The sequence below is a fragment of the Podarcis muralis genome, chromosome 6, assembly GCF_964188315.1.
Source record: "Podarcis muralis chromosome 6, rPodMur119.hap1.1, whole genome shotgun sequence".
NCBI classification, from domain to species: Eukaryota; Metazoa; Chordata; class Lepidosauria; order Squamata; family Lacertidae; genus Podarcis; species Podarcis muralis.
Genome location: NC_135660.1, coordinates 56,745,709 through 56,770,420, shown reverse-complemented (window position 1 = coordinate 56,770,420; position 24,712 = coordinate 56,745,709). Strand labels below are relative to the sequence as shown.

General features: G+C 38.6%; 2 protein-coding genes across 7 annotated transcripts in view; one reads left to right on the top strand and one right to left on the bottom strand.

Moving 5' to 3' along the window:
- Positions 1-14,806, top strand: part of ADAM12 (ADAM metallopeptidase domain 12) — a 178,654-nt gene extending 163,848 nt beyond the window's left edge. The window contains exons 17-23 of one of the 2 annotated variants that reach the window (XM_028729961.2): positions 697-774; positions 2,103-2,211; positions 5,320-5,455; positions 6,596-6,707; positions 7,350-7,532; positions 12,481-12,614; positions 13,429-14,806. In XM_028729961.2, coding sequence (XP_028585794.2) covers positions 697-774; positions 2,103-2,211; positions 5,320-5,455; positions 6,596-6,707; positions 7,350-7,532; positions 12,481-12,614; positions 13,429-13,489 — 813 coding nt within the window. In that variant the 3' untranslated portion in view covers positions 13,490-14,806. Of the gene's footprint in view, positions 1-696; positions 775-2,102; positions 2,212-5,319; positions 5,456-6,595; positions 6,708-7,349; positions 7,533-12,480; positions 13,041-13,428 lie in introns of those variants that run through there. The other variant, XM_077930356.1, reaches the window with a different exon arrangement.
- Positions 14,807-16,547: 1,741 nt separating this feature from the next.
- FANK1 (fibronectin type III and ankyrin repeat domains 1) overlaps positions 16,548-24,712 on the bottom strand; it is a 37,614-nt gene continuing 29,449 nt past the window's right edge. For 4 of the 5 annotated variants that reach the window (XM_028729968.2, XM_028729967.2, XM_077930355.1 and 1 more), the window contains 3 exons: positions 23,006-23,083; positions 22,854-22,898; positions 19,722-22,765 (listed from right to left, as the gene is read on the bottom strand). In XM_028729968.2, coding sequence (XP_028585801.1) covers positions 22,679-22,765; positions 22,854-22,898; positions 23,006-23,083 — 210 coding nt within the window. In that variant the 3' untranslated portion in view covers positions 19,722-22,678. Of the gene's footprint in view, positions 17,154-19,721; positions 22,766-22,853; positions 22,899-23,005; positions 23,084-24,712 lie in introns of those variants that run through there. The other variant, XM_077930354.1, reaches the window with a different exon arrangement.

Below are 24,712 nucleotides of genomic sequence, written 5' to 3'. Positions count from 1 at the left end.
AAAGCATGTGACCATTACACATTGAAATACAGTAATTATAATGGATCCTCTATAGACCAATGTGTGTGAGTTAGCACAAAGGGGGGGGGGGGCTAGTGCCTGTTTTTAAAGAGCCCAAGTTTCAGAGTCCAAATCCCATTGTTAGGCATATTTTCTGAATCATAAGAACTGGGGTTTTAAACCTTCTTTTTATAATGTTTCAGCTCCTTAAGGCAGCTGGGACACCTTCCCCCCTTTTCAGTAAAACAGCGTAGAATGCAAGGTTAGTTTAAAATGGTTTGCCCACAGTTACTAGGTCTCAGGCTTGCATTATGCTTATTATAAATGTTAAGAAATGCAGGTGAATGTTCTTAGTTGAAAAATACAGCAAGAGCAACCTCAGAAACATATCCGAGGCAGATAGCTATGTTAAAGCATGTTTGTTCCATCCTGAAGCAGAGAGAGAGGAACAGGAAACAAACCTTCCTTCCTGCCTCCACAAAGGTGATTGGGTGTGACCTAGCCTTCTCTAGCAATTTACAGCTATGTGGACATTAACCCCTTTGGTTACTAACTAGCACAGACATGCATTGTTGGGCTTGACTGCAAACTCTCCCACATTTTAAGCATTTCTGGAAAGCACAGCACAGAAAAAAGTAAGATAAGCATATACATTGTCTGGCAATAGTAAGCCGCTCTCCTTTTCTTGTTGTATAGATCTGCCTTAACCGCCGCTGCCAAAATACCAGCGTATTTGGGATTCATGAATGTGCAACAAAATGTCACGGACGTGGAGTAAGTATTGCAGATCCAATTTTTTACAGTCAGCCAACACCCAGCAGAGCAATGAAGTATTCATTGGTTACAGCTTTTGAAATCTATGATGCTTTGTCATATATCTGTCAATTTTTTTCCCCAAAGTATTATTCGAAAAGGATCAATTTGAATGCTCTTTTTAGTGTCCAAGAAAGGAAACGTGGTTTTTACCTAACACAGAAATACCTATGTTTAAAATATCTGTATATTTCTAAAAATTAATCTTCCAAAGGTTTACAACATCATTATCTTTCTACAAATTGATGTTCTGTGGCTAAAAAACAGAATTTCATTCTCTTTTACATAATTTTGAACCTAACATTAATTCAAAAACTTCCTGTTAATGTTTCACATATTACGGTCTGATTTGGGCCTCAAACCTGAGTTTTGTAGCTGAGCTTAGATATTTTTAAAAATGAACACTTTGTTATTTATTTGTTTGTTTATATTTATATATGTGGCCCTTCCAACATGTTGCCAGGTTAGTTTACATTAAAAATCAATTAAACATTTAAAATATAAATACAACCTGCATAATAGACCAAAAGGGCAAGAAGATCTCAAAAACAACATAAGAACAAGCAAGCAAGATTAAAATTGTGTTGAAAAAGCCTGGGAATTTTGTTTGAAAGGCCTCTCTCTGGTAATCATCTGCCTTAACCTGCAGATCTTTAAAGTGACTATACAATGTATTATAAATTATGTGGTCTCACTCCAGTAATTGATGTTAAGCATCTTAGTGTTAAACTCAGATGCCTGCCCTTTTGCACAGGTTCTCTGAATTCCTTAAGACATTTAGATTAGCTCCCAGCATTTACCTGTTTTTACTGCCAGTTCTTAAAGCATGAGGTCAGGTGGAAACTCAGCTATAATTCTGTGGATTGTGGATTCGAATCTCACTTGATCATCCACTGATTGGCTTTTTTTAGTTTCTTCAGTGGACTGAGGAAATAACAGGCAAGTGGGCATAAATGACGAAAAGACAATAGTTTTATTAATACAAAATACAAGTAGGGGGCCTGAAGAACTACCTACCTCCTTTTGCAACTTCCAAACAATTCTGTGGCTACAGTTCCACCACTGCTTTTTAATTCTGCAGTTGACTTTTTTTTAGTTCCATTAGGAGATACATTTTGAACCAAGTTTCTGTGGAGCAGTGCAGCCTGCAATCACATCAAGATGTAGTGTTGCCCTATTTTAATAACTTTTAATTATTATTGAGTACAGTTTTCGGACAGACAGTGGAGAGCCCTCATGTTCATGTACTGTTTTCCATACTCATGTGCATATTTCCCTTTGTTGTTAAGGTCTGCAACAATAAAAAAAATTGCCATTGTGAGGCCCACTGGGCTCCTCCCTTTTGTGACAAGGCAGGATTTGGTGGCAGTGTAGACAGCGGGCCAGTTAGACAATCTGGTAAGTAAATGACTTAATTGCAGAGCAAGCTTTATTGTGAAGCAAAGGCCATACGGTGTTTGCTGTGGGCACCAAGTTTACAGAGGACTCCAGAGTTCGTGTCCATTTCTGGATTTCCTATTCCCTGGTTTGTTTGTTACCTCGGTCAGCTCTCTTGCAGATTGAAAATGCTCGTGCAAGTGGTCCACTTATGTGAGCAATGTGATGTTGTGGGAATAAGCTCAAGGAAGATCACAGATAAAGTCTGTGCAAGTCAGGGCACACACTGCTTGTGTTTTCTTCTCAGTTACTGCCAGACTATAGTAGCAATCATAGATGTGCTAATAGAAAACAATGTTTCAAACTCTTGAAGAAGTACTTAATTATTTATCAAGATAATAATTTAACCTGGGTGAAAACTGCTTTTTGCAGCCTCATCAAAGGCATTGGTTGTCCTGACAGAGCAGGATGTGCTAGACAAGGATGTTTTTCCTGCAACAGGCAGAGCCCTAAACAGTCTTGTGCCCCCTTTCTTTGACTAACTACTTAGTACTTAGGGCTCTACTACACATGCATTTCAGCACTCAGCTTGTTTTCCATTTCCGCAAAAAACACGCCTAGAGTACACACTATGAATTCCACGAGTTGCATTTTTTCTTCATTTTACGCTGAATGCTAAGCGTATAAAAGAGCAAATAAAAAAGTTCTTTTTTCTCCCTTCTTTTGTAAACAAGACATAAGGCATAAGCGTGGTGTCTGACATAAGCATAATCAAAGTTAATTTGGGGGCTAAACTAAATTTGGGCAGGGGGCGTTGGGTGGATCTTTGCACCCCAGCAGCACATATGCTAAAAACGGCCCTGCTTCCTGCAGTTGCGAGTGGAATTCTCTCTGTGTGAGAGCTTGTTTTTTCCTGCTCTTTTCCACTATGCCATTTGCTTGAACAAGAGCTCACTCACCTGGGAGTGCAGATAGACACCAACCCATTCCTGCATGTGCCTCAAGCTGGAAAGGGTGGTGGTGATGGAGATGACAGCCTGGGTGGTGACTTCCCAGTCCATGGACTTGATGGTGTTGCTTCAGTTGCCAGGGGTGCGTGGTCTCCTGCCACCATCTGGTGTCATGGGGACAGCACCACTTCAGGTTTCTACAGCAACAGCTGCATCAGATATGGTTCATCTGTGCCTGAAGTTCCACAGGATTTGACTTCCCTCTTTTAACTTTATCCCATGCTCTGATGTCTGTGGCTGTACTCCTAGTTTAACTAATGTGACAGAAGAATCCAACCTACATTTACATATACAGCTAGGATTTGGCTTGGAAATGATATCGCTTTTTGTATGAACAGTGCTATTGAAAAGCAAATTAGATTGCATTTACTGCATACCAGTCCCTGTAATGAATTGTAATGCTGAGCTTGTGACATCATAATAATATCCATATCAATGCAGTGGCATTACAATTTCACAGCAAGATATAGCTGACTAAAGGGGGAACTGTAAGAGAGAGAGAGACCTTTGCTATAATAATCACACACAGGAGTTCAACAAGCAAATTAGACCACAGTACTAAACTCATTTCAGAGCAGTCCTATGGACAGGGCCAGCTCCAGCTTTGAGGGGCCCTCACCACTGGGTAACTTTTAGCTCTACTTGAGTGTAAATAAATCAAGTAATGTACATGCATGTGTGAAATAGCCCATATTTCCAAGTGAATAATGAATTTAGTCTGCACTCCCGTTTTGTCTGCATCTAGTTCATCCCCACTTGTTTGGGAAGTGGTACGCACATTGTGTTCGCCACAATCCATACCTATCCTGTACAATGATGTTTCTAATGAAATACTGTGTTTTGGCTGATTTCCCCCTACCTAAACCCGCTTTGATCTACATTAAGACAAAGAAATTATCTAGCTGCATTTTAAGCCAGGAATGTGTACCATAGCTGTAGTACGTAGGGATGCTAATCTATATCATGGTTTTGTGTGTGTGAACTGTAAGCTATTTGCAGTAGCTAGAAAAGGGAAACTGATTTCATGTAATTTGTACATCAAGATCGACTACCTTCATTTTACGCTTCGTTTTATTTTTAGAAGAGCTGCATTTCACATTAACATGTCCTGATACTTTAACAATCTGTTTGCAATGACAAAACTGTGCTTTGTAAATTAGGGGTTTCTACAGAAGCTAATTGTTCTTTTACACTTGACCCCTTACTAAAGTGGCTTAAATTATTATCTGAGCATTTGCATATCAACTGTGTCTGATTAAAAAAATATAGAAATATGGCTTAAGTATCTTTAAAAAATTAAGTAAAGCTTAACGCTACAATAAGTCTGTAATTCTTTAAGATGCCAGACACAAAACTTGTTTTTTCTGCAATGGACTAACAAAGCTGCGCCTCTGAAAATCTGTAAATAACCTGGTGAGCTTTACTCAAAGCTATTTCACACACTTGCTTTATCTTTCTGACACCTCAAATAATATACAAGAGAGTTATGTGAAGACAAATTATTTTTAATTGCTTATTCTGAGTTCCATGCAATTGGTTTAGTTTTTACTACTGAAGCTCTGCCCTGAAGAAAAGTGCAGTGGGATGTCCTGCTGTTACCCATTTTCTCCTCTGTTTCCTATCAACCCCCATTAATATTTACAGCAAATATACAAAAAAACCGAGGGCAAGAATAGGTATGGAGGGTGTCAGTGATGAAACACAGGACCTCTTCTTGCTATGGAGCAGCGTGGTTGCCATTTATTTCCCCACAGTATTTTTCCATGAAGTTACTAAACTCTGCTATAGTAGTAACATGGGATATGAAAACAAAGTTGGAGAAATGAGAAGAGCCATGCCATTTTCAAGGCGGTTGAGGTGGGTGGGACCCATAGTAGTAGTTTTGCCATGGCTCCTGCATATAATTCCACAGTCCCATATAATTTATGCATTCCTACATTATAGGAGCAAAGAGGATGGAGACACAGGGGAGCAACAACCATGCCACTTCTCCTAATATACAAGTTAGCTGAGAAAAACAAAATATTTGTTTTTGACTGAAGGTTAGTTATACTGCGGACATCAGGTAGACAAGACTGGTCTGGTCATAAGAACTGTGGATTTGTTTGTTTGGTTTCAGATAAAAGAAGCTTAATAATAGGGCTACTCATAACCACCCTGTGCCTTCTGGTTGCTGGTTCACTTATGTACATCAAAAGGAAGATCTTGATTAGATTGTTCTTTATTAATAAGAAGACTACAATAGAGAAACTAAGGTATGATATATAAGTACTCTCTTTTGTAAAATGAACCATGATAGAGATCACACAAGGTTATTACACGCTAAGTCTAAAAATCTTCAATGACAGCAGTGGGAAAGGCAGCTTTTCCTCCTATGGCTGCTGCAGATGAGAAGATGATGCTTCATATTGAGATTGAGGATGTTTTGCTTCTCCCAAGGGGAATTGTACTGGGTGCAGAGAACACAGCTGTCCCAAGTGCTTACATGGGACAACCATTCTTTCCCCCATACAATTTCCGCTGGGAGCAATGGAATATCATCAAGCCTTGCTACTCCCACAGGGACTCTCTGTTCATTTCAAGGCACACAATGACAAGGAGTCCTGTGCTCTAGCACTCGGGCTTTTAGGGGACTGGAAACACTATTTCAAAGGTTTTAAAAGGGGGAATAGGGAGAGAGAATGGAGGTGTGCAAACATTTAACTGTGCTTTTAGGTGTGTGCTTCTAGGTGGGTTTTTAAAATTCCACTTCAGAATGGGATGGGCTTAGTCCTGTCCCCTTTGAGAACTGGGATGGACCAGACTCTTAATGGGTCTGTCCATCCCTGCTCCGGGCAAATAAAAATATCACCCTCTACTGCTTACCCATGCATCAAATGGGGGTCATTGCCAGACTAGCACAGGTGGCGAGGCCCTCATATAAGAGGGTTGTATCAGAAAACTACATGCTTGCCTTTTTCTCAGAGCACTTCTCAGATTGCATCAAGGCCACAGGGACCTGCTATTCAGACACACCCTTCTTTTTATTTCACTTTGTGGGTAAGCAGTTAAAAAGGGAAGTTTGCCTTTATTTTGGCCTGCTTAAAATACTGAAACCTTGGAGTAGCATTGTTGTTTCTAGTCCACTGAATGAACCACAATATCCATAGCTGAGGTCATTACAGCTTAAGCACCAGCATCACTAGAAGAGTCTCTCGGGTGTTGTGAAGCAGCATTTCCACAGATTGCAAGAGCTAATTTAACAGACCAGTGGCTCTAAACAAAAAAATCAATATTTTTTTTTATTCCTGCTGCAAGTGTGGTGGATGGATTTTACTTTCACTGTTTACTAAAGAAAGTAAAGATTTTTTTTAAAAATCCTCTGTTAAAAGTATACACACATGTATGTATTTCAGGTCTGTGACTCCAGCAAGGCCTTCCAGTTCATTTGAACCTAATCATGTTTCTATCACAACCCGCAGTAGTACAGATCTGGTGAAAAAGTCACAAAATTTGAATACACCTAAGGTAGGTTCTCACACAAAGTATTGCTGATAAAAATATTTCCCATAAGTTTGAAGTGTTTTTATATGGGGTGATATAATGAAATAGTGAAATTTTAGAGTATTTCTATTAATACATGAAATAAAGGGAAAGCCATCTAGGCCTAAAAATGTACTTTGGTCTCTAAGTTCTAGACAGATGGAGAAAATAGAGAAAATAAATAAATGTATTTTGACTGTGGATTGCAGCCACCATCTCAGACAGGGGCAATGCTTTCTAACATTCAAGGATTAGTGTTCGAGTAAGCTTCTGGAAACTTAATTGGTTGTTCCTTGACTTCAGGAAAGGAAAAGTGGCCATATTAAAAATGAAACAAGTGGCAGTTAAAAGCAATCTTGAAAGCAATAGTGTTTACTATTAATTATAAGATACGTCTGAGAAGAACTATAGGGATCCACTCCAGTGAAAGTTAAGTATTTTAGGTCCCATTTATTTCAGTGGGAGAGTTAATCTCATACTTAGAACACAGAGTCTTCCCCACCCCGATCCCCTCCTCTTGCTTTCTCTCTTTCACTCAAATCAGTGAAATCTAAGAAGGCCAAACTTTGGCCTCATCATGCTTAAACTATAATTGATTTGGTATAATATTGTTTTATGGATCTGCAGAGACATGATCCACAAGGACTGCAACGATATCACACAGGAAATGTTAGCAATCCTGTAAAGACACAGAATACACCATGGTCAAGCCCACCAGAGCGTATTGTCCCACCACTGTGTGAATTACCATGTCCGCAGCCCACTTCCAGAAGGTTGCTGCCTGCCAGCCCCTCACCCAGATGTGATCAGGTACGTGTTTGTGTGTTTATCCGTTTCAACTCTATGGCACCTACAGCCACCATCGGTCCAGAGCAGAACTGGATTGCTAGCTATTTAGATGTTATATTGATTCTTCAAATCACACCACAGAATAGTTTGCTCCATTTTAGTCAATCTCTCTCTTTTGTTATGTCTTTGTTGGTTGATTTCATAGCAGAGTGAAAGGGCATGCTGAAACGGCATGTAATTATTGTTCATACCTCCATTCTAAATATTACCATTGACATCTCTTCCTGCTACACCAGCATATTGTGGTACCTTGTGGCATCTTTCTGATATATATGCTTACAATATGCGTGCCATCTTAAGGATCGGAATGCCCCTTATCCCATAATTCAAGAACACCCTTCCTGTGGGAAGCTGGAATGAAAGTGTTGCCTTTTCCTATCTGTGTTAATTTTTCTAAATGCAAGAAGTGCATTTTTACATGCAGAATCATTCAAACATGCAACCCCCTTGCAGTTTCAGATTGGCTGTACTATATGTCGTCTTTGGAATCTGGAGACTGAGTCAATGAGTCAATTTTATTTTATTTAGAGCCATAAGAGCCATTTAGAGAATAAGGAATAAATGGGAGGAGGTAAATGGCCAGTTAATTCAGCTCTTATCCACCCAGGGAACTGGACTGGCTTTTCATTGCACAGTGTGTTCTGGGCCTCATATACTTCCCCAAATCAGTTTAGAGGGGTGATTTTGGTAAGAAAAACAAACCACAGGGAAAGAAATATGTTTCCTCTCCCATATGCAATCATGTCATCAAGACTTACTTCCCCAATTGCTTAAAATTAGAGGGGAAAATATCAGGGAAAATATTTGCATAGCTGAGTCTGACCCTTTGTCTCTTGAACTCACAATCGAAAGATATATACCGTATTTTTCGCTCTATAACACGCACCAGACCATAACACGCACATAGTTTTTAGAGGAGGAAAACAAGAGGGGGAAAAATTCTAAACGAAATAGTGGATATATGATTTTTGTGGTTCATGCTGTGGCCACAGACATGTGATCTGACAGTGAGTTTGGAGTAGCCCAATGCAAAAATCCTGAGGATCCATGTGGATCCATGCTTTGTAACCATGGAGGAGGGAAGGAAGGGGAACCATGGATCCTCTGCTCACGACTGCAGCAGATCCCCCCCGCCACCCACAGGCATTCGCTCCATAACACGCACAGACATTTCCCCTTACTTTCTAGGAGGAAAAAAGTGAGTGTTATGGTGCAAAAAATACGGTAGGTATTGCTGTGAAGCATGTGTTTTAAAATGTGAAATTGGGTATATTATGACCCTTTTATGTTTCATATCCGAAGACAGTCCACAGGAATTTTATACTGAAGTACTATTTATAACTGCCAAATATATAAAAACATTTTTTCGTAAGTAACAAGAGCTAGCGGTTATATTGAAAACCATTTCCCTGGCCTACATGTAAAAAACTGACACATTTAAAAAGCCCCCAAAATTACTGATCTAAAGCTAAAGGAATAAATCCATCTGATCTATAAAGACTTACAGTAACACTCCCTGGGGAAACTGGGTCAGTGAACAGGCCTCCCCAGCACACAGAACTTTAGCAATAATGCAAATGATAGCTCTAAGGGCCATCCTGCAACACATCCCCAAAAGGTTGGAACCTATTTTCATGTCTATTTCTATATATTGCCCTGATTGTACTGACAACCTCTCCTGAGGTAGGGGATTGTTCTTCTAACATTGCAATTTTTATCTCCAAATGAAGCACTTTACATGTTGCTGTTGCTATTTATTAACTGATTTATATAAGATCCACCTCTCTAGGCAGTTCACAAACTCTAAGGAGTGAATAGCAGCATTTCACAGACGAAGTCAGGAGAACTCTCCACTTGTACATCTAAATGTGCAGAAAACTCTGATTAATGTCAAATAGATGTTCATGGGGGAGCGTGGTGACAGCAGTGGTTGTGGCTGGTCCATGCAGCTCCACACATTCATTTCATGTATGGAGAGAGTCACGTGTATCATATAAATATAATTATACAATCTTTGTTTCATAAATGCTCTTCATACTGGAAAAACCTGTTATGTAATAAAATCTTTTCCCTTCTGATAAAACATGACCCTTTCCCCCCTCTCAAAGTATGTTACTGCTAAGAGCTACAGTAATAGAATTGTAAGTTATAAACATATAGTATTTCAGTAATATTTCTTCTCCATATGTTTCAGCTTCTGTTTTCCTTGTAAAGTCTGAAAAAAATAAAGTCTGAACTGTTTTCCTCTTGTGAAATCTAGCACCTCTACTGACATGTATTTTAAAAGCAGCATTTACTCCTTATAGGATGTAATTAAAGACACTCTTACTGCAGACTGTAATTTTTTATTTGAAATTAACCTACTTTGAACAATTCAGGCATAGCAACTGAAGAGTGTGTGTGTGTTGTCAATTCTTAAGAAGAGATCATCAGACTTATCTCTTGGTACCATCTTTCAAAGAAAAATGGAAACAGCATTTGCTATACCTATATTTGTATCCAGCAATAATCTGTTCATATTGCCTAAAAGAAAAGAGATAGGAGAGATCTATGGTTCAATTTGTTGTAAATTTGAGGTGTCCCCATGATAGCTGTACTCAGTGTTTTCTTTTTTGTTTTCAGCCCAATGCTAGTGGTCATACTGTTTTCCCTTTTTGAAACAGCAAAATCATGTGGTTAAAATACACTAGAGATTTGCTTAAAGGGATAATTTTGGACCTCCTTCAGAGGGAATCATTTCTGCACCTGTTTGGTTTTTATTTATTCATTAATATTCTTTCTTGTTTGGCGATCACTCGTAGCTGAGTATTGATGTATTTATTAAATATCTATACTGTCCTTCATCCAAGGATCACAGGGCAGTTTATAATATAAAAACACAAAAACACATACCATAGTAACAATGACAATAACCCCCTCCAAACGCCCCCCCCCCCATTTAAAGCACTATATTGTCTCTTAAAAAGAGGAAAACAACAGAATGGAAAGAACCAGAGATCTGTTCAAGAAAATTGGAGATATGAAAGGAACATTTCGTACAAAGATTACCATAATAAAGGACAAAAGTGGTAAGGAACTAACAGAAGCAGAAGACATCAAGAAGAGGTGGCAAGAATACACAGAGGAATTATACCAGAAAGATATGGATGGCTCGTGCGCCCCAGGTAGTGTGGTTGCTGACCTTGAGCCAGACATCCTGGAGAGTGACGTCAAATGGGCCTTAGAAAGCACCGCAAATAACAAGGCCAGTGGAAGTGATGATATTCCAGCTGAACTATTTAAAATTTTAAAAGATGATGCTGTTAAGGTGCTACACTCAATATGCCAGCAAGTTTGGAAAACTCAGCAGTGGCCAGAGGATTGGAGAAGATCAGTCTACATCCCAATCCCAAAGAAGGGTAGTGCCAAAAAATGCTCCAACTACCGCACAATTGCACTCATTTCACATGCTAGCAAGGTTATGCTTAAAATTCTACAAGGAAGGCTCAAGCAGTATGTGGATCGAGAACTCCCAGAAGTGCAAGCTGGATTTAGAAGAGGCAGAGGAACCAGAGACCAAATTGCAAACGTGCGCTGGATTATGGAGAAAGCTAGAGAGTTCCAGAAAGACATCTACTTCTGCTTCATTGACTATGCAAAAGCCTTTGACCGTGTCGACCACAGCAAAGTATGGCAAGTTCTTAAAGAAATGGGAGTGCCTGATCACCTCATCTGTCTCCTGAGAAATCTCTATGTGGGACAAGAAGCTACAGTTAGAACTGGATATGGAACAACTGATTGGTTCAAAATTGGGAAAGGAGTATGACAAGGCTGTATATTGTCTCCCTGCTTATTTAACTTATATGCAGAATTCATCATGTGAAAGGCCGGGCTGGATGAATCCCTAGCCGGAATTAAGATTGCCGGAAGAAATATCAACAACCTCAGATATGCAGATGACACAACCTTGATGGCAGAAAGTGAGGAGGAATTAGAGAACCTTTTATTGAGGGTGAAAGAAGAGAGCGCAAAATATGGTCTGAAGCTCAACATCAAAAAAACAAAGATCATGGCCACTGGGCCCATCACCTCCTGGCAAATAGAAGGGGAAGAAATGGAGGCAGTGAGAGATTTTATTTTCTTGGGCTCCATGATCACTGCAGATGGTGACAGCAGCCACGAAATTAAAAGACGCCTGCTTCTTGGGAGAAAAGCAATGACAAGCCTAGACAGCATGTTAAAAAGTAGAGACATCACCTTGCCAACAAAGGTCCGTATAGTAAAAGCTATGGTTTTCCCAGTAGTGATGAATGGAAGTGAGAGCTGGACCATAAAGAAGGCTGATCGCCAGAGAATTGATGCTTTTGAATTATGGTGCTGGAGGAGACTCTTGAGAGTCCCATGGACTGCAAGAAGATCAAACCTCTCCATTCTGAAGGAAATCAGCCCTGAGTGCTCACTGGAAGGACAGATCCTGAAGCTGAGACTCCAATACTTTGGGCACCTCATGAGAAGAGAAGACTCCCTGGAAAAGACCCTGATGTTGGGAAAGATGGAGGGCACAAGGAGAAGGGGACGACAGAGGACCAGATGGTTGGATAGTGTTCTCGAAGCTACCAGCATGATTTGACCAAACTGCGGGAGGCAGTGGAGACAGGAGTGCCTGGCGTGCTTTGGTCCATGGGGTCACGAAGAGTCGGAGACGACTAAACGACTAAACAACAACATTGTCTGTTAATATTGTACTTTCATTTTCTACAAATTGAAATAGTGAGGAGCCACATAATTTTAATGTTTGTTTCAATTTAAAGCATGATTTGAAGGACTTATGGGAAATAAATTATACTTTCATGACTGAAGAATTATATAATAAAATAGCTATTTCATTAATCTTATAGTAATAATTCTATGAACTTACATTGTATTATAGGAATCTTTCAAGCCAAGTCCTCCTCGAAAACCTTTGCCAGCTGATCCTCAGAAGAACAAATCTGCTCAGTTTAAGAGTTCCTCCACAGAAGTATTTGGGCTTCCAAAACCTGTGCCTCAAATTGCCCCTGTCAGGTTAGTTTGGCTGTTCAGTTGTGCGTTTCCAACAGAAAACATGTTTAAGAAATATTATAAAATATATCTTAGAATTGGCTCTTTTTTGTTGGGAAAACTTAGCTCAAGGATACCCAACATGGTGCCCTCCAACTCCCATCAGTTCTAGTCAGCAAGGGCAATGATCAGGGATGAAGAGTTGGTGGGCAGATCAACATCTAGGAAGTACTGCGATGGCTAGCTTAGTTTCTCACTCACAAAATTGTTTCAGTCATCTAAATAAGCATCTGTTTTCCTGAGCATGTGTTTAGGTATGGCAGTTCTTCTGCAGTTGCTTGTTCTTATCAGCCAGTATATTCCCACGTGGTAAATTTGAGAAGCAATCAGATGTGGTGAGAGGGACTGGATAAAAATTCCCTGAAACAAACAAATTCCACCAAAGCTCTGCCATAAAATATGGGGAAGGGGCTTAACTAATACCAGTTTAAGGACACTAGTATTTATTGAATGATGCTGTCATTTCAAGATGTCAGTACCCTCACTGACTTGAAAAAAGCTGATTGACATAAATTACAACCACTTAAAATTAATAAATGTTAAAATATATTTTGTGCCATGAATAAAATGTGCATAAAACAAATGACAGTAAAATATTAAGGTGAAGAGATGCCAGTAAACCCTACATGACCTGAATGAATGGAAAGGAATGCTCCTATTTTCCAAAGATCCTGTAACAATTCCTTAAAGCCAAGATATTTATACTTAATTTCTGTTGCTCCACAATTAGCATGTTTGCTAATTTTATTATTCTGTTTCTGACCCTTTTCTTAAACAGGCCTGCACCTAAACATCCACCTCAAATGCCTAGAGCCTGCAATACTGCCTATATGAAATGACAACATGGAACATCATTTGTATCCTGGAAAGTGAAGACAGAATTTTGCACTATTTTCATCTCCAGTTGGAGATCAATATTTTTATATCAATAGGTAGAATTTTTAATGTTCAAAACCCATTATTTTAAAGAACTCTGAGCTACTGCCTTTGGTGCTATGCTGTGTGAAGGTGGTTTGCTTCTTTGCTCAGGTACTTGTAAATTATTAATTTATATTTAATATTTATTACAGTGCAGAGCACTGTAGTAGATATTGTTTCACCATAACCAAGTTTTCCTAGGAAGGAAGCCATTTTTGTGATGTTTAAACAGTCTTGAACCACCCATTACAGATTTCTCAATGTTTGGTACAAACGCCTCAAAGTTTATTTAGTTTGGACCTGTTCCTATAAAGAATGTTGACTAAAGCTGAATTGAAACTTTGCTGAAACCAAGAGACAGGTGAAATTTCAAAAGCTAGCGACTGATATTTGTGAATAGAATCTGGAGGGAAAATATTACTTCTATGGATGGAAAATATTACTTCTAGGGTGTATTTTCAAGGAAGGTTAAGAAAATAAGTGCCAAAACGAAGAATTACCTAAATATCTAGGTTTATCAGGTCTTAGGTATTGGCTCTATCATCAAACAGATGTACATTTTCTGCATAAAAATTCAGATTTTACAAAGTACATGCTTTTCCTATACAACCAGACCTTTATCATTGTGTGTTGTAACTAAAAATTCTAAATGGCCTGATCCCTGTGCACAGCCAAACCCTGGTTAGAGGGATAGATCTGCTGACACAGCACTACAGTAGTTACTTGTGCTCTGACCACAATACTTAACCCCAGCCAACTTGGTGGTTCAACAAAAGGCTAGTCATCGCTCACCCATCTGTCGGTGGGCACCCTTTGCGGGGCCACACACAGCACCCCCAATCCACTGGAGACTTACCAGAAATCAGCATTCTCATTTTGATGAGAACTCTGGCCCCAAATAAGTTTCTAATATTTGACCTTGGAGGCCACAGCAACAGCTTTCAAAGCTAGTTTCACAGAAGTGTTCACTTCAACTCTAGTACTTGCTCTCATTGAGCAGTTGTCAGATTTCAAGTTATAATCCCACCGGTTTCGATAAATCTTTAAACAGATCACACAAACTATTTCTCCTATTATACAGCGAAAAACCCCTACATCTGCCCACATGTGTCATGTCTCAGTGTTCTAAATCTTAAAAGGCCTGCTATAGCTGTTTGAAGCTAACTGAAAGTCTATATTTCAAGAGCGTATATAGGCTTTCAGCATGTTTTCTTAATTAAAAAAACTATATTGTACAAGACAGTTTTAAATTCATTGTTTTTGTTGGATGTAGTACATGATTTCTGCGCTAATTGCACTGAAAAGTCTGCAATTTGCATTCTCAGTGCAACACAAAGACTATGTGGTTCAGTAGATAATAATTTAGAGATTGTTTACTGGGTTTCCCTCGTCTCTCTCCTGTTTCTGAGCAACATTGCTGTGGATTTTCTGGAAACAATTGGAATTAGAATAATTTGCATAGGAGATTTTTCAGTTTGAAATTTTCTGATGCCCTAGAAAATGTTCTAATGTAGCATGCATATTTTACTTGTACTCAGCAAACAAGGCTATAAACTTTCAAACTGCCAAGCTAGCAAGCCTTGAAAGTCCAAGCTGGTGGGGCAACTGGGATGGCCCAGATAGAACTGGGAGTCCAGACATGGACTCCTTTCCACCTACAGCTCAGCATATTTATGGGGGAAAAAACCCTGTCATATTCATAATAGTCAATTAGAACTAGCTGTATTCTCCTTTCTCCCTCCCTTTTACGAGTATTGAACCAATACCACAGTTGATATTGGTGATACTCTCATTTCAACCCCTGCAAAAGAAAATCACCTTACATATTCTCTTTCATATCAACATAATGTTGGCAAATTATTTGTTCCACACTATATAACTATTTCCAGCACCAAACCTTTGGCCATTACTCCTGCCTATGCAGTGTGCTAATATCCAAAGTGTCTGAGCTTCTTCAGACAGAGAAACAGAACTTAAAGACCTTTTGTCTTTTTCCAGTAAGTAATTTAACTTTCCCAATTACTTTGCCCTGTAACTAGGCAACCACACAGTCATGCTTATGAACAAAGCAAATAAAATATATCCACATCACAAACAAAACCAATAAAGCAAAAAAGAATCCACAGAAAACAGTTTTGCTCCTGAAGCTTGCATATGATATAAATTATAGTATCAGTAATTACACAATAAGACATTCTGGAAAATGTCAATGTAACATTTATGCTAAATGAGGAGAGTTGCTGATGATGGTAGCACTCAACTTTTTAAAGATAGGATTTGGCATTTCATTTTAAATGAAAGGCAGGTGCTGTTGGGGCTCTTTAAATTACCTTTCATGCATCTTGAGTAGTTTATTTTTCTAACAGCACCTTACTTCTTCACTCCATGTTGTTTCATTTGACTGCCATTAATAAGAAACCCCAACTTGATTATTACTAAAGTAGCATTTTATTTTATTTAGCAGGAATCAAATCCTTGGGCGTGATTGCCGTAAAAAGATGTTGGGGGTTTGTAAATTCCCTTTTTAATCACTACATATTTTTTTTCTATTCCTGATTATGAAAGAGCTAAAGCAATACTATTTAAGAACTGAACTGTTCAATCAATGAACACTCTGTGCTTTACAAAAGGCAGGTGGTTTCACCTGAGGAACATGATCCTCCTCTGCCTAGCTCAGTTCACACTATGTACCACTGCATGTGCAAAATGGAAATCAGATTGGTAGGCTTTAAATGCATATCACCATGTGGATCTGTAGGTGCTCTTCCCTATGTTTATCATTTACTGGGTAAAGAGCATCAAAACATGCAGCAGAATTTGTAACTGACTGTTGCTCTCATATATTTACGCTGCAAATCTTCAGTGCAATTTGCATTTTAATGTGCATCCCCATCATGGTAAAACTAGTCATGCATAAGTATCTTTTTAACCCGAGAGAGATAGGTGAGGCCATATAAATAGTATATGTCAGGAATGCTAGTCAGCACATAATACAAAACAGTCATAATATTTCCACAAAGGATTGTAGCATACCTTTTAAATAGGCAAGATTACTTCAAAGCTGAATGCAAATACTTATGTTTATTAGCCTTCAGCAAACACTAGGTTTCTCCTGAATTTCATGGCAGCTTGCTTTCTCGGGCTGTTTTTGTATCTATCAGCTTCCCACACTAGAAAATGCTTTTAAACCTCTTACTGTGATGTGAGCAAGGGGAACCTCTTGTTGTGGAGTCAGCAAGGAGAAGCAACACACGGTCTGTTAAAGTGGTAACCTGCCCTAAGACATACTGGTAAAGAGTGGATCAGAGATCTAATTAATTAATTAAGCATTTTAAAGCAGCAGCTGCACCTTTCAAACAATTTTGCGTTATTAGATAAGGTCATGTATGCTTTCATTCCAGTGAAACGAAAGGCAGTCAATGGAGCCCTGAAGGCCCACTGCTTTTCAGTGGAGTTAAATTGTTTATCTCATACATGTTAAGGCTGATTCACACATACATGTTTGGGTGTATCATCACTTACCAGTTCTTCACTCTCAGCCAAATGTAAGAATTGTCTCTGATGAAAGGTATTTCACTTGATATTCTGTAACAGAATTGATATTGTGTAATAGAATTTTCCTATCTGTGGTGATTAATCTGTGATGGCTTAGTCACTAATATTACTGTGCACACATGAACCTACATTCTCTTTAAAGCATGGAATTTATTTTGATAAAAATATATTTAACATTATAATGTTAAACAGATTTAAATTTCTCTGGTCTACAAGCCATCACCCTGATACAAATCCAAATGAAATTCAATGCACAGAAAAAGCTCTCATATCACTGTCAATGTTAGTACTGTGCACATTTCTTTTGTCCCTATGGGCTGGCACATTCAGCTGAAAGGAAAACCATTTCATGTCAGGGAGCTTCTGACGTGATTTGGAGAAAATTATTGGATTGGGGAAGCACACTTCAATGGCAAACACGATATTCTCTCTCGACTTTAACATGCACAATAGATTTCAGTAAGCTGAGATTTATGTGTCATATAACGACAAAGAGCTGCTTATACCTAGTCATACCATTGGGCCCAGGACTGCTTGTTCTGACTGGCAACAATTACTTCAGGACCTTTCCCAGCCCTTCTTCCAGATAATTTCAACTGAACCAGGAACATTTTGTATATAGAGCATGTGCTCAGTCACTTTGCTAGGGCTGCCTCTCGATTTACCTGTATTATGAAACCTTAGGCCACTTGATTTGCATGCATTGTAGTCCTCCTAACAAAATCAGGTAGCAATCCAGAAAAAATAGGTAAAAACAATTATGTCTCAAAGGAAAGTTGATTATTCTCCTACAAAGTCTGCTGCAGTGACTGACTTGCCAACCAAGAAGTTATGATTTTCCCTGCAAAGTCGAATAGTATTCTCTCTGTGTGTGTCTCGTGATAGAGGGAGGAAAGTGATCATTGCTGCACAGTTTCGGTTCATATAAGCATCGGTAACCACAACTTGTAAACATGGATGACATGGCAGATAAACAAATAATTAAACCCAGGAATGATTCAATGATGAAAAGAATCTGTTGATTTTTTGAGTAGCATAGTTTAGTTTAGAATGATTTTGTGAATTCTCAGATATTAGACATTGTTCTCACAGAGCAATCACAAAATATTGACTTGGACGAACCTAGATGCCTTTTCTACTTTAACTCCCTGTCCTAAGACTAGGGTATGCCATAAACAGAGCAGGCGAACCATAGAGCAAAAGAGCAGCAGCTGACTCAAGCAAATAAGCAAAAGTCATTATAGTAAATTGGCAAAAGGAAAAGTTCACTAGCCAGTCTTACCAAGATATACATTACTTTCTTGCACCGTGATCAGTCAGATCCTAGGTATTACCTAAAGACACCTGCTAAGTGTTTCATAACACTTGCTGCTTTATTGCAGCTTGCTTATTTGCAATTCTGGATGAGCCAGGGGAAGGGAAAGACTCCCCCACCCCCAACACAGGCCAGCTGCATGCTCTCAGTGCTAGATTATGGCCAATAGTTTTAGTTGTGGTTTACCACAACTAAACTACTTTGAACCATTACAAGACAGGACAGAACAGATTTTGAGCAAGTGTTGAAACAGACCAGAGCCTCTTTCAGTTCATTGAAGCCTTTGTATATTAGTATAATGATAACTAATTCTCTCCTCAGTCCTGATCTTTGTCTCACTGGTAGGGTCTTGCTTACATTACTCCAAACAGAGATGTCCAAAGTTGTTTCAGAAGCTGTTGATTCTGACCTGTCATTGCATAATCCCTGAGCTCCAAATCAAACATCACCTCAGTCACAATCTTCTTAGGCAAGGCACTTCTAATCAACTTAAGCCCTCAATGTGAGGAACAGCCCTATAGGAATTACCCAAACTACACTGAGTGTTTTGAATGCTAGATAAATGTTAAGTACTGTAATTAAATATTACTGTATCAATACTGTTGTTTAAATTAACAGAAAATCCCAAGTTCTCTTCCACATCCCTCCTTGTTCACATTGCTTACATAAAACTGAGAACTCCATGTGCTTCCAGATCCATTGAATATTTACATAATTAATTTGAACAAGAAATAAATATGAGTCAAGAGCCCCTAAATCAGGGCTAGCTGACCTGTGGCCCTGCAGATACTGTTGAACTACATTAGCCCAAGTCAGCATGGTCAAGGATGGTGGGAGTTGTGGTCCATCAAGAACTGGAGGCCCACAGGTTAACCACCCCACCTTAAACCATCAGATATGCTTCTTCCTCAAGTTAGTTTAGCTTCTAAATAAGCTCTCATTGCACACTCAGAGTGAATCAAATTGCAAAATTAGTTATGTTGCAGGTTTAATCAGGCACATATGACATATTTTTGCATTTTTAACTATTGCCGTTTATAGTAGGTTTTTTAATGTAACAAAAATGTTCTTGGAATTATACAATCTGATTTACATTTCCTGATATATAATAAAATAATAAATTTGTTAATGCATTAATGGGGAAAAAACACCAAATGAACTTACCTGGTAAGCCAGCCTGGGAACCTGTTAAAGCGTGGGGTATACAGCCCTTAAATAAATCTGATTTGAATATCCCTTCTAAGTTGTAATCACATGCAATCATCATCACAGGGTAACTGTACCAATGTAATAAATAGTCTTTATTACTCAAGATAATGCAAGTTTCCTGTATTACGATTACAATTTCCTGTATCATCCTGGGAAGCAAAGACATTTCAGTCCTTTTATTCTTCTGTTATACTTTACATTTAGGTATCTCTTTTAGCATGAAGCAGGCATATAAAATGCAATGTGAATTGCCATCAGGACTGACTCTGAACAAAAGGTGCTATCACTCTTTGCATTAAGAGTAGCAACTGATATTTTAACTGCTGATAACCTGATCCTTGATACATTTTCATGGAAGTTAAGTTCCATTAGCTGCATTCAGTGGGACTTTCTTCCATGTGATGTTTTTAAGACTGTGGTGATAAGACTGTTAATTGTAAACCATTTAGCACACTATATATGAATATTAGAGTGACATAAGCCATTAATTTTTATGAACCATACCTTTATAATGCTTTCAGTTAAATGTCAGTTTGCTAAAACTTTCTACATAATGCACTGTGTAACAGTTTGCCTTACTTTTATACACTTTTTTGTAATGATTATTGCAGTAACATGTTAAGAGCCTACAAACATGTTTCAATAGCAGGACAATCTATTCCCTATTAAGTATTCTGTATTAAATAAACAGTAAATGCATCCTTAGTTATGTACTGATTTGTGTTTTCTGCAATTATTAAAAGGTTTTGAAAATGGAATAATTTATTGAGGAAATAAAACTTTGAATACTTTGTTGACCAGGTATGGGACAATTTATTTTGTCTGCAAAGAACGGGGAACATTTAAAATAATAATCTCATAAGATTCTCCTGAATGTGCTATTAAGACTGCAATCCTATACACACATATCTCCCAAAAAAGTTGATTTCCTCCAACTTGTGTACTTACTGCAAGCAAGTACAGAGTCAATCATATTATTATTATTATTATTATTATTATTATTATTATTATTATTATTATTATTATTATTATATTTAAAAAGCTATGTTGATGGTTCTGATGTCATCATAAGTCTTGTGCTGCTCAGAAAGATTAGACTCTAACTTACAAAATACAGTGTTTCTAGAATGGATTTTCTGTTATTCTGTTCAGCTTTTTGCCATTTAGAATCATAGAATTGTAGAGTTGGAAGGGACCCTGAGGACCATCTAGTCCAACCCCATGCAATGCAAGAATATGCAGGAATATGCAGCTTTCCCATATGGGGATCAAATCTGCAACCTTGGTGTTATCAGCACCATGCTCTAACCAACTGAGCTATTTGAACCAGCTTGTTTCACTATCCTCACGAACTAACATTCTGAATTCTTTCATGTGTGTTTATGTTCCGAACAAAAACTGCAGTATTTGCATGTACAATTACTCTGGGAGAATCTGATTTTAATGAGCAGCTTGCTGTGCATCTATGAGGTGGCCAAGAAACTTGGACAAATACCAATTTCTTACCAGACCAAGTTCAATATACTATTGGCATATAAAGTCCTTAATGGCATTTATTCCATCACTTTGAACTCACACTTTTCCAAGTATTGCATAAAATCCATTCTGCATTTGCAAGGAGTCATTCCTTTAGCGTGGCAGCACAAGTCTTAGGAATTCAGGGTCACTGTAGCAGAATGCCACTCCATGGACAGTGGCTCATTTTGCCCTCTCCCAATTATCTTGTTACCTACTTTCTGCTCTACAAAAACCAGTTACACTGCACAAGGACAGCCAAAGAACTTAGCATTGGAGCCAAGCTAGACGTAATTATTTTATTACATAGTATGCCCAGGCATCCTTGGGATTTTTGTTTTTTAATATATAACTGTTGGGGGGGGGGAGTCAAAATGGGATCATCATATTGTTGGGAGTAAAGCTACCATTGGTCATAACGGGAGATTTTCCCCATTGTGAATCATGAGACAGAGAGAGAGAGAGAGAGAGAGAGAGTACGCGCATGCATGGAACTCCCACTGGGGCCATGGCAGAGACAAAGCGCTAAGCCCCACCTCCTATGTTGTGCTCCCAATCCTGTTTTCCATTCCCCCGCCCTGGCCATTTGGCCTACTACATCACAGCCAAGGATCCTCATACCTACGGGACCGCCTCTCCCGGTATGTCCCACAGAGAGCCTCAAGGTCCATAAATAGCAACACCCTAGTGGTCCCGGGCCCTAAGGAAGTTAGATTAGCTTCAACCAGAGCCAGGGCAGGGCCTTTTCAACACTGGCTCCGGCCTGGTGGAACGCTCTGCCTCATGAGACCAGGGCCCTGCAGGATCTGATTTCTTTCTGCAGGGCCTGTAAGACAGAGTTGTTCCGCCTGGCCTTTGGCTTGGAGCCAATTTGATTCCCTCCCCCTCTTTCTTTTTTCTTTTTCCTTTCTCCTCCTGTGATGAAGCTGCATTTTAATATTTTAATGTTTCAATATTTTAATGTTGTATTTTAAGTTGTATTCGTTCAACTTGTTTTTATTATTGCTTGTTAGCCACCCTGAGCCCTGCTGTGGCTGGGGAGGGTGGGGTATAAATAAAAAATTATTATTATTATTATTATTATTATTATTATTATTATTATTACTACTACTACTACTACTACTATGCCACCTATTTATTTATTGAGAAGCCATGCATTCTACAGCAAACTACATGATAATTTATGGCATGTTCTAGTTTTGCCCTTAACGTCAGTGACTGCTACTACTCAAGGGCATGAAACAGGAACAGCTGCTAAGCTGCTAGCATGAGAACAAGAGGACAGAAGAGCAAAAAATAGGATCACTGTAAAAACTGACCATAATGAGAAAATAATGCTGCTAAAATGTAGATGAATTTAAACGCCAGAGAAAAATGCTGGAGAAGCAAAGTTAGCATTTTAATCAAGGCACCCAAGAGTGTGTAACAGCTAATTAGGAAAAAGGAAAACAACTAGGATTTAGTCCTTGTGGCCTGACCTCCTTCGTAGGTAAGATTAGGCTTCAAATTGTCTGCATCACACAATTGTAGCAGAGGATGCGGAAGAATCCACGTTCACATTACTTAATTGTCTTTTCCTTTCTTCTATTATTGAAACCACACTCTAAAAAAGAGAAGGAAAACAGCAAATGAGGATAAAATGCTTAAAGAATAGAAATCAGGAGAAGAGTTCAAGTAAAAGATATCCATACCTGTCTGTTCATGCCTCTAGCCATTTCCAGGGCACCTTTGCCAAACTGAAAAAAAATCCCCCCCCCAAAAAAATGTTAATTTTGTTATTTTAAACAGTTCTTGGATGTGTGTGTAAAACAGGTGCTGAAAAAGCTACTCTTACTGCTATTACCTCATTTTTAACATCAGGATCTGCTCCTCTTTCTAGAAGTAATGCTACCAATTCTTCATGGTTATTTAATGCTGCCACCTGGAAGTAAGATTAGGGGGAAATTATATATAGTTGGGTGTTTGCATAAAATAAACTTGTTCTCTTATTGGAAATATTTTGGAGAAAAGAAAAATTGGCACCTTTTTCTTCAATGAAAGCCAACACAGATTACCTACTAACACAATGCAAGGATTACTCAATATTAGAACACCATCCCAAATTTGGAAATAAACTCCAAACACCGTTGTGTTCCAACTCTGAAAGTTACTGTTTGAGCAACCTCCAACTGATGAGAAGTAATTGTCAAAGCTACTACCACTTCTATGAGGAACTGGCATGGTATCACTTTTAGAAGGAATGTAACAAATGCATCTTCATTTCTGGTACTGAGATACACACAAACGTATCTGACAGCCACATAGCTGTGTGTGTTTTAGAATAAGCAGCTAGAACATTAACAGAGGACTGGGTTGGTCTATACTCCTGACAGCTAGGGTCTGTGCTTTATTTATTTTTAATTTTGTTGACTATATTTAAATATTCTCTTGACAATGTTATCATCAACCAACTACAAGTATGCCAAACTTTTTAAATAGCTTTCAAAAGAAGTTTAAACATGGCCTAGCAGCCGGAACTCAAGATCTAAGGGCCTTACAAACCATTGCATGGGGGTGAATCTGTGGACTTAACAAGAAGCTGCCATCAGTCATAGCACCCCAAGTGTATTTTGCACAACACATTTATAGTAGTGTACAACTGAAACAATTTACATTTACACCACTGAATATCAGAGGTGGTATTAAATGCAAGTCCCACTCAGGGTAGATCCACCTAAGTTAATAGACATGACTATCTTAATTTCAAAGGGCTGACTGAGTAGGACTTAGCTGAATGCAACCCATAGGGGTTGTGTTCAGTTTTACGATGAATTTTTATCATTATATTCTCCGTCTAGTTTAGGTTTATGCCCACTGCTTAGCAATGCTAATTATTAAGTGGTATATAGATGCCTTACATAAATAGTAAAACAGTGTATGTGGTGATCTTAAGCTATATAATCCTGACCATAATTTTGCATATAGGAGCAGTGATAGTTGAGTGATTTGCTACAAGTCATTTGTGCATTGCTTCAGTATGTTGAACTTCTCTAGGCTCTCCTGGAGTTCTGACGATCTCCATCCTCTACTGCAGCATTGAAGTCTGCCTTTACATGAAGGATCTGAATATTAGCCTTTAGAACTTGGCAATAATACACCTGCTTCTACAGATCATTAAAATATCATCCCAAACACCTGTTTGTAAAGGTAGAGAAGTACTTGCTCGCTCGCTCTGTGTGCTGACTGGAATGAAAATGTTAACAGAGCATTTTGATCTTTATAGAATCTACAAATACAAATGCAGTACTTCAGAAAGATGAATTTCCAAGTATGAAGGAATAAGAGGGCTCATCCTATTAAAGAAACATTTGAATTTGCTCATACGTACTTCATTTCATGCACCAAACCAGAAAAGAGATTGTGAGATAAAGTGCCTTAATAAGAGAAATCAAAGGGGAAGTGAAGTGTTACTTTGAAAATCCTCCTGTCATCCCAATACAGGTAAAAAGGCTTCTAGCACAGCCACTGCATTCTGTGGGCAAAATTAGTAGTGAATGAAAAAGGACTTGTC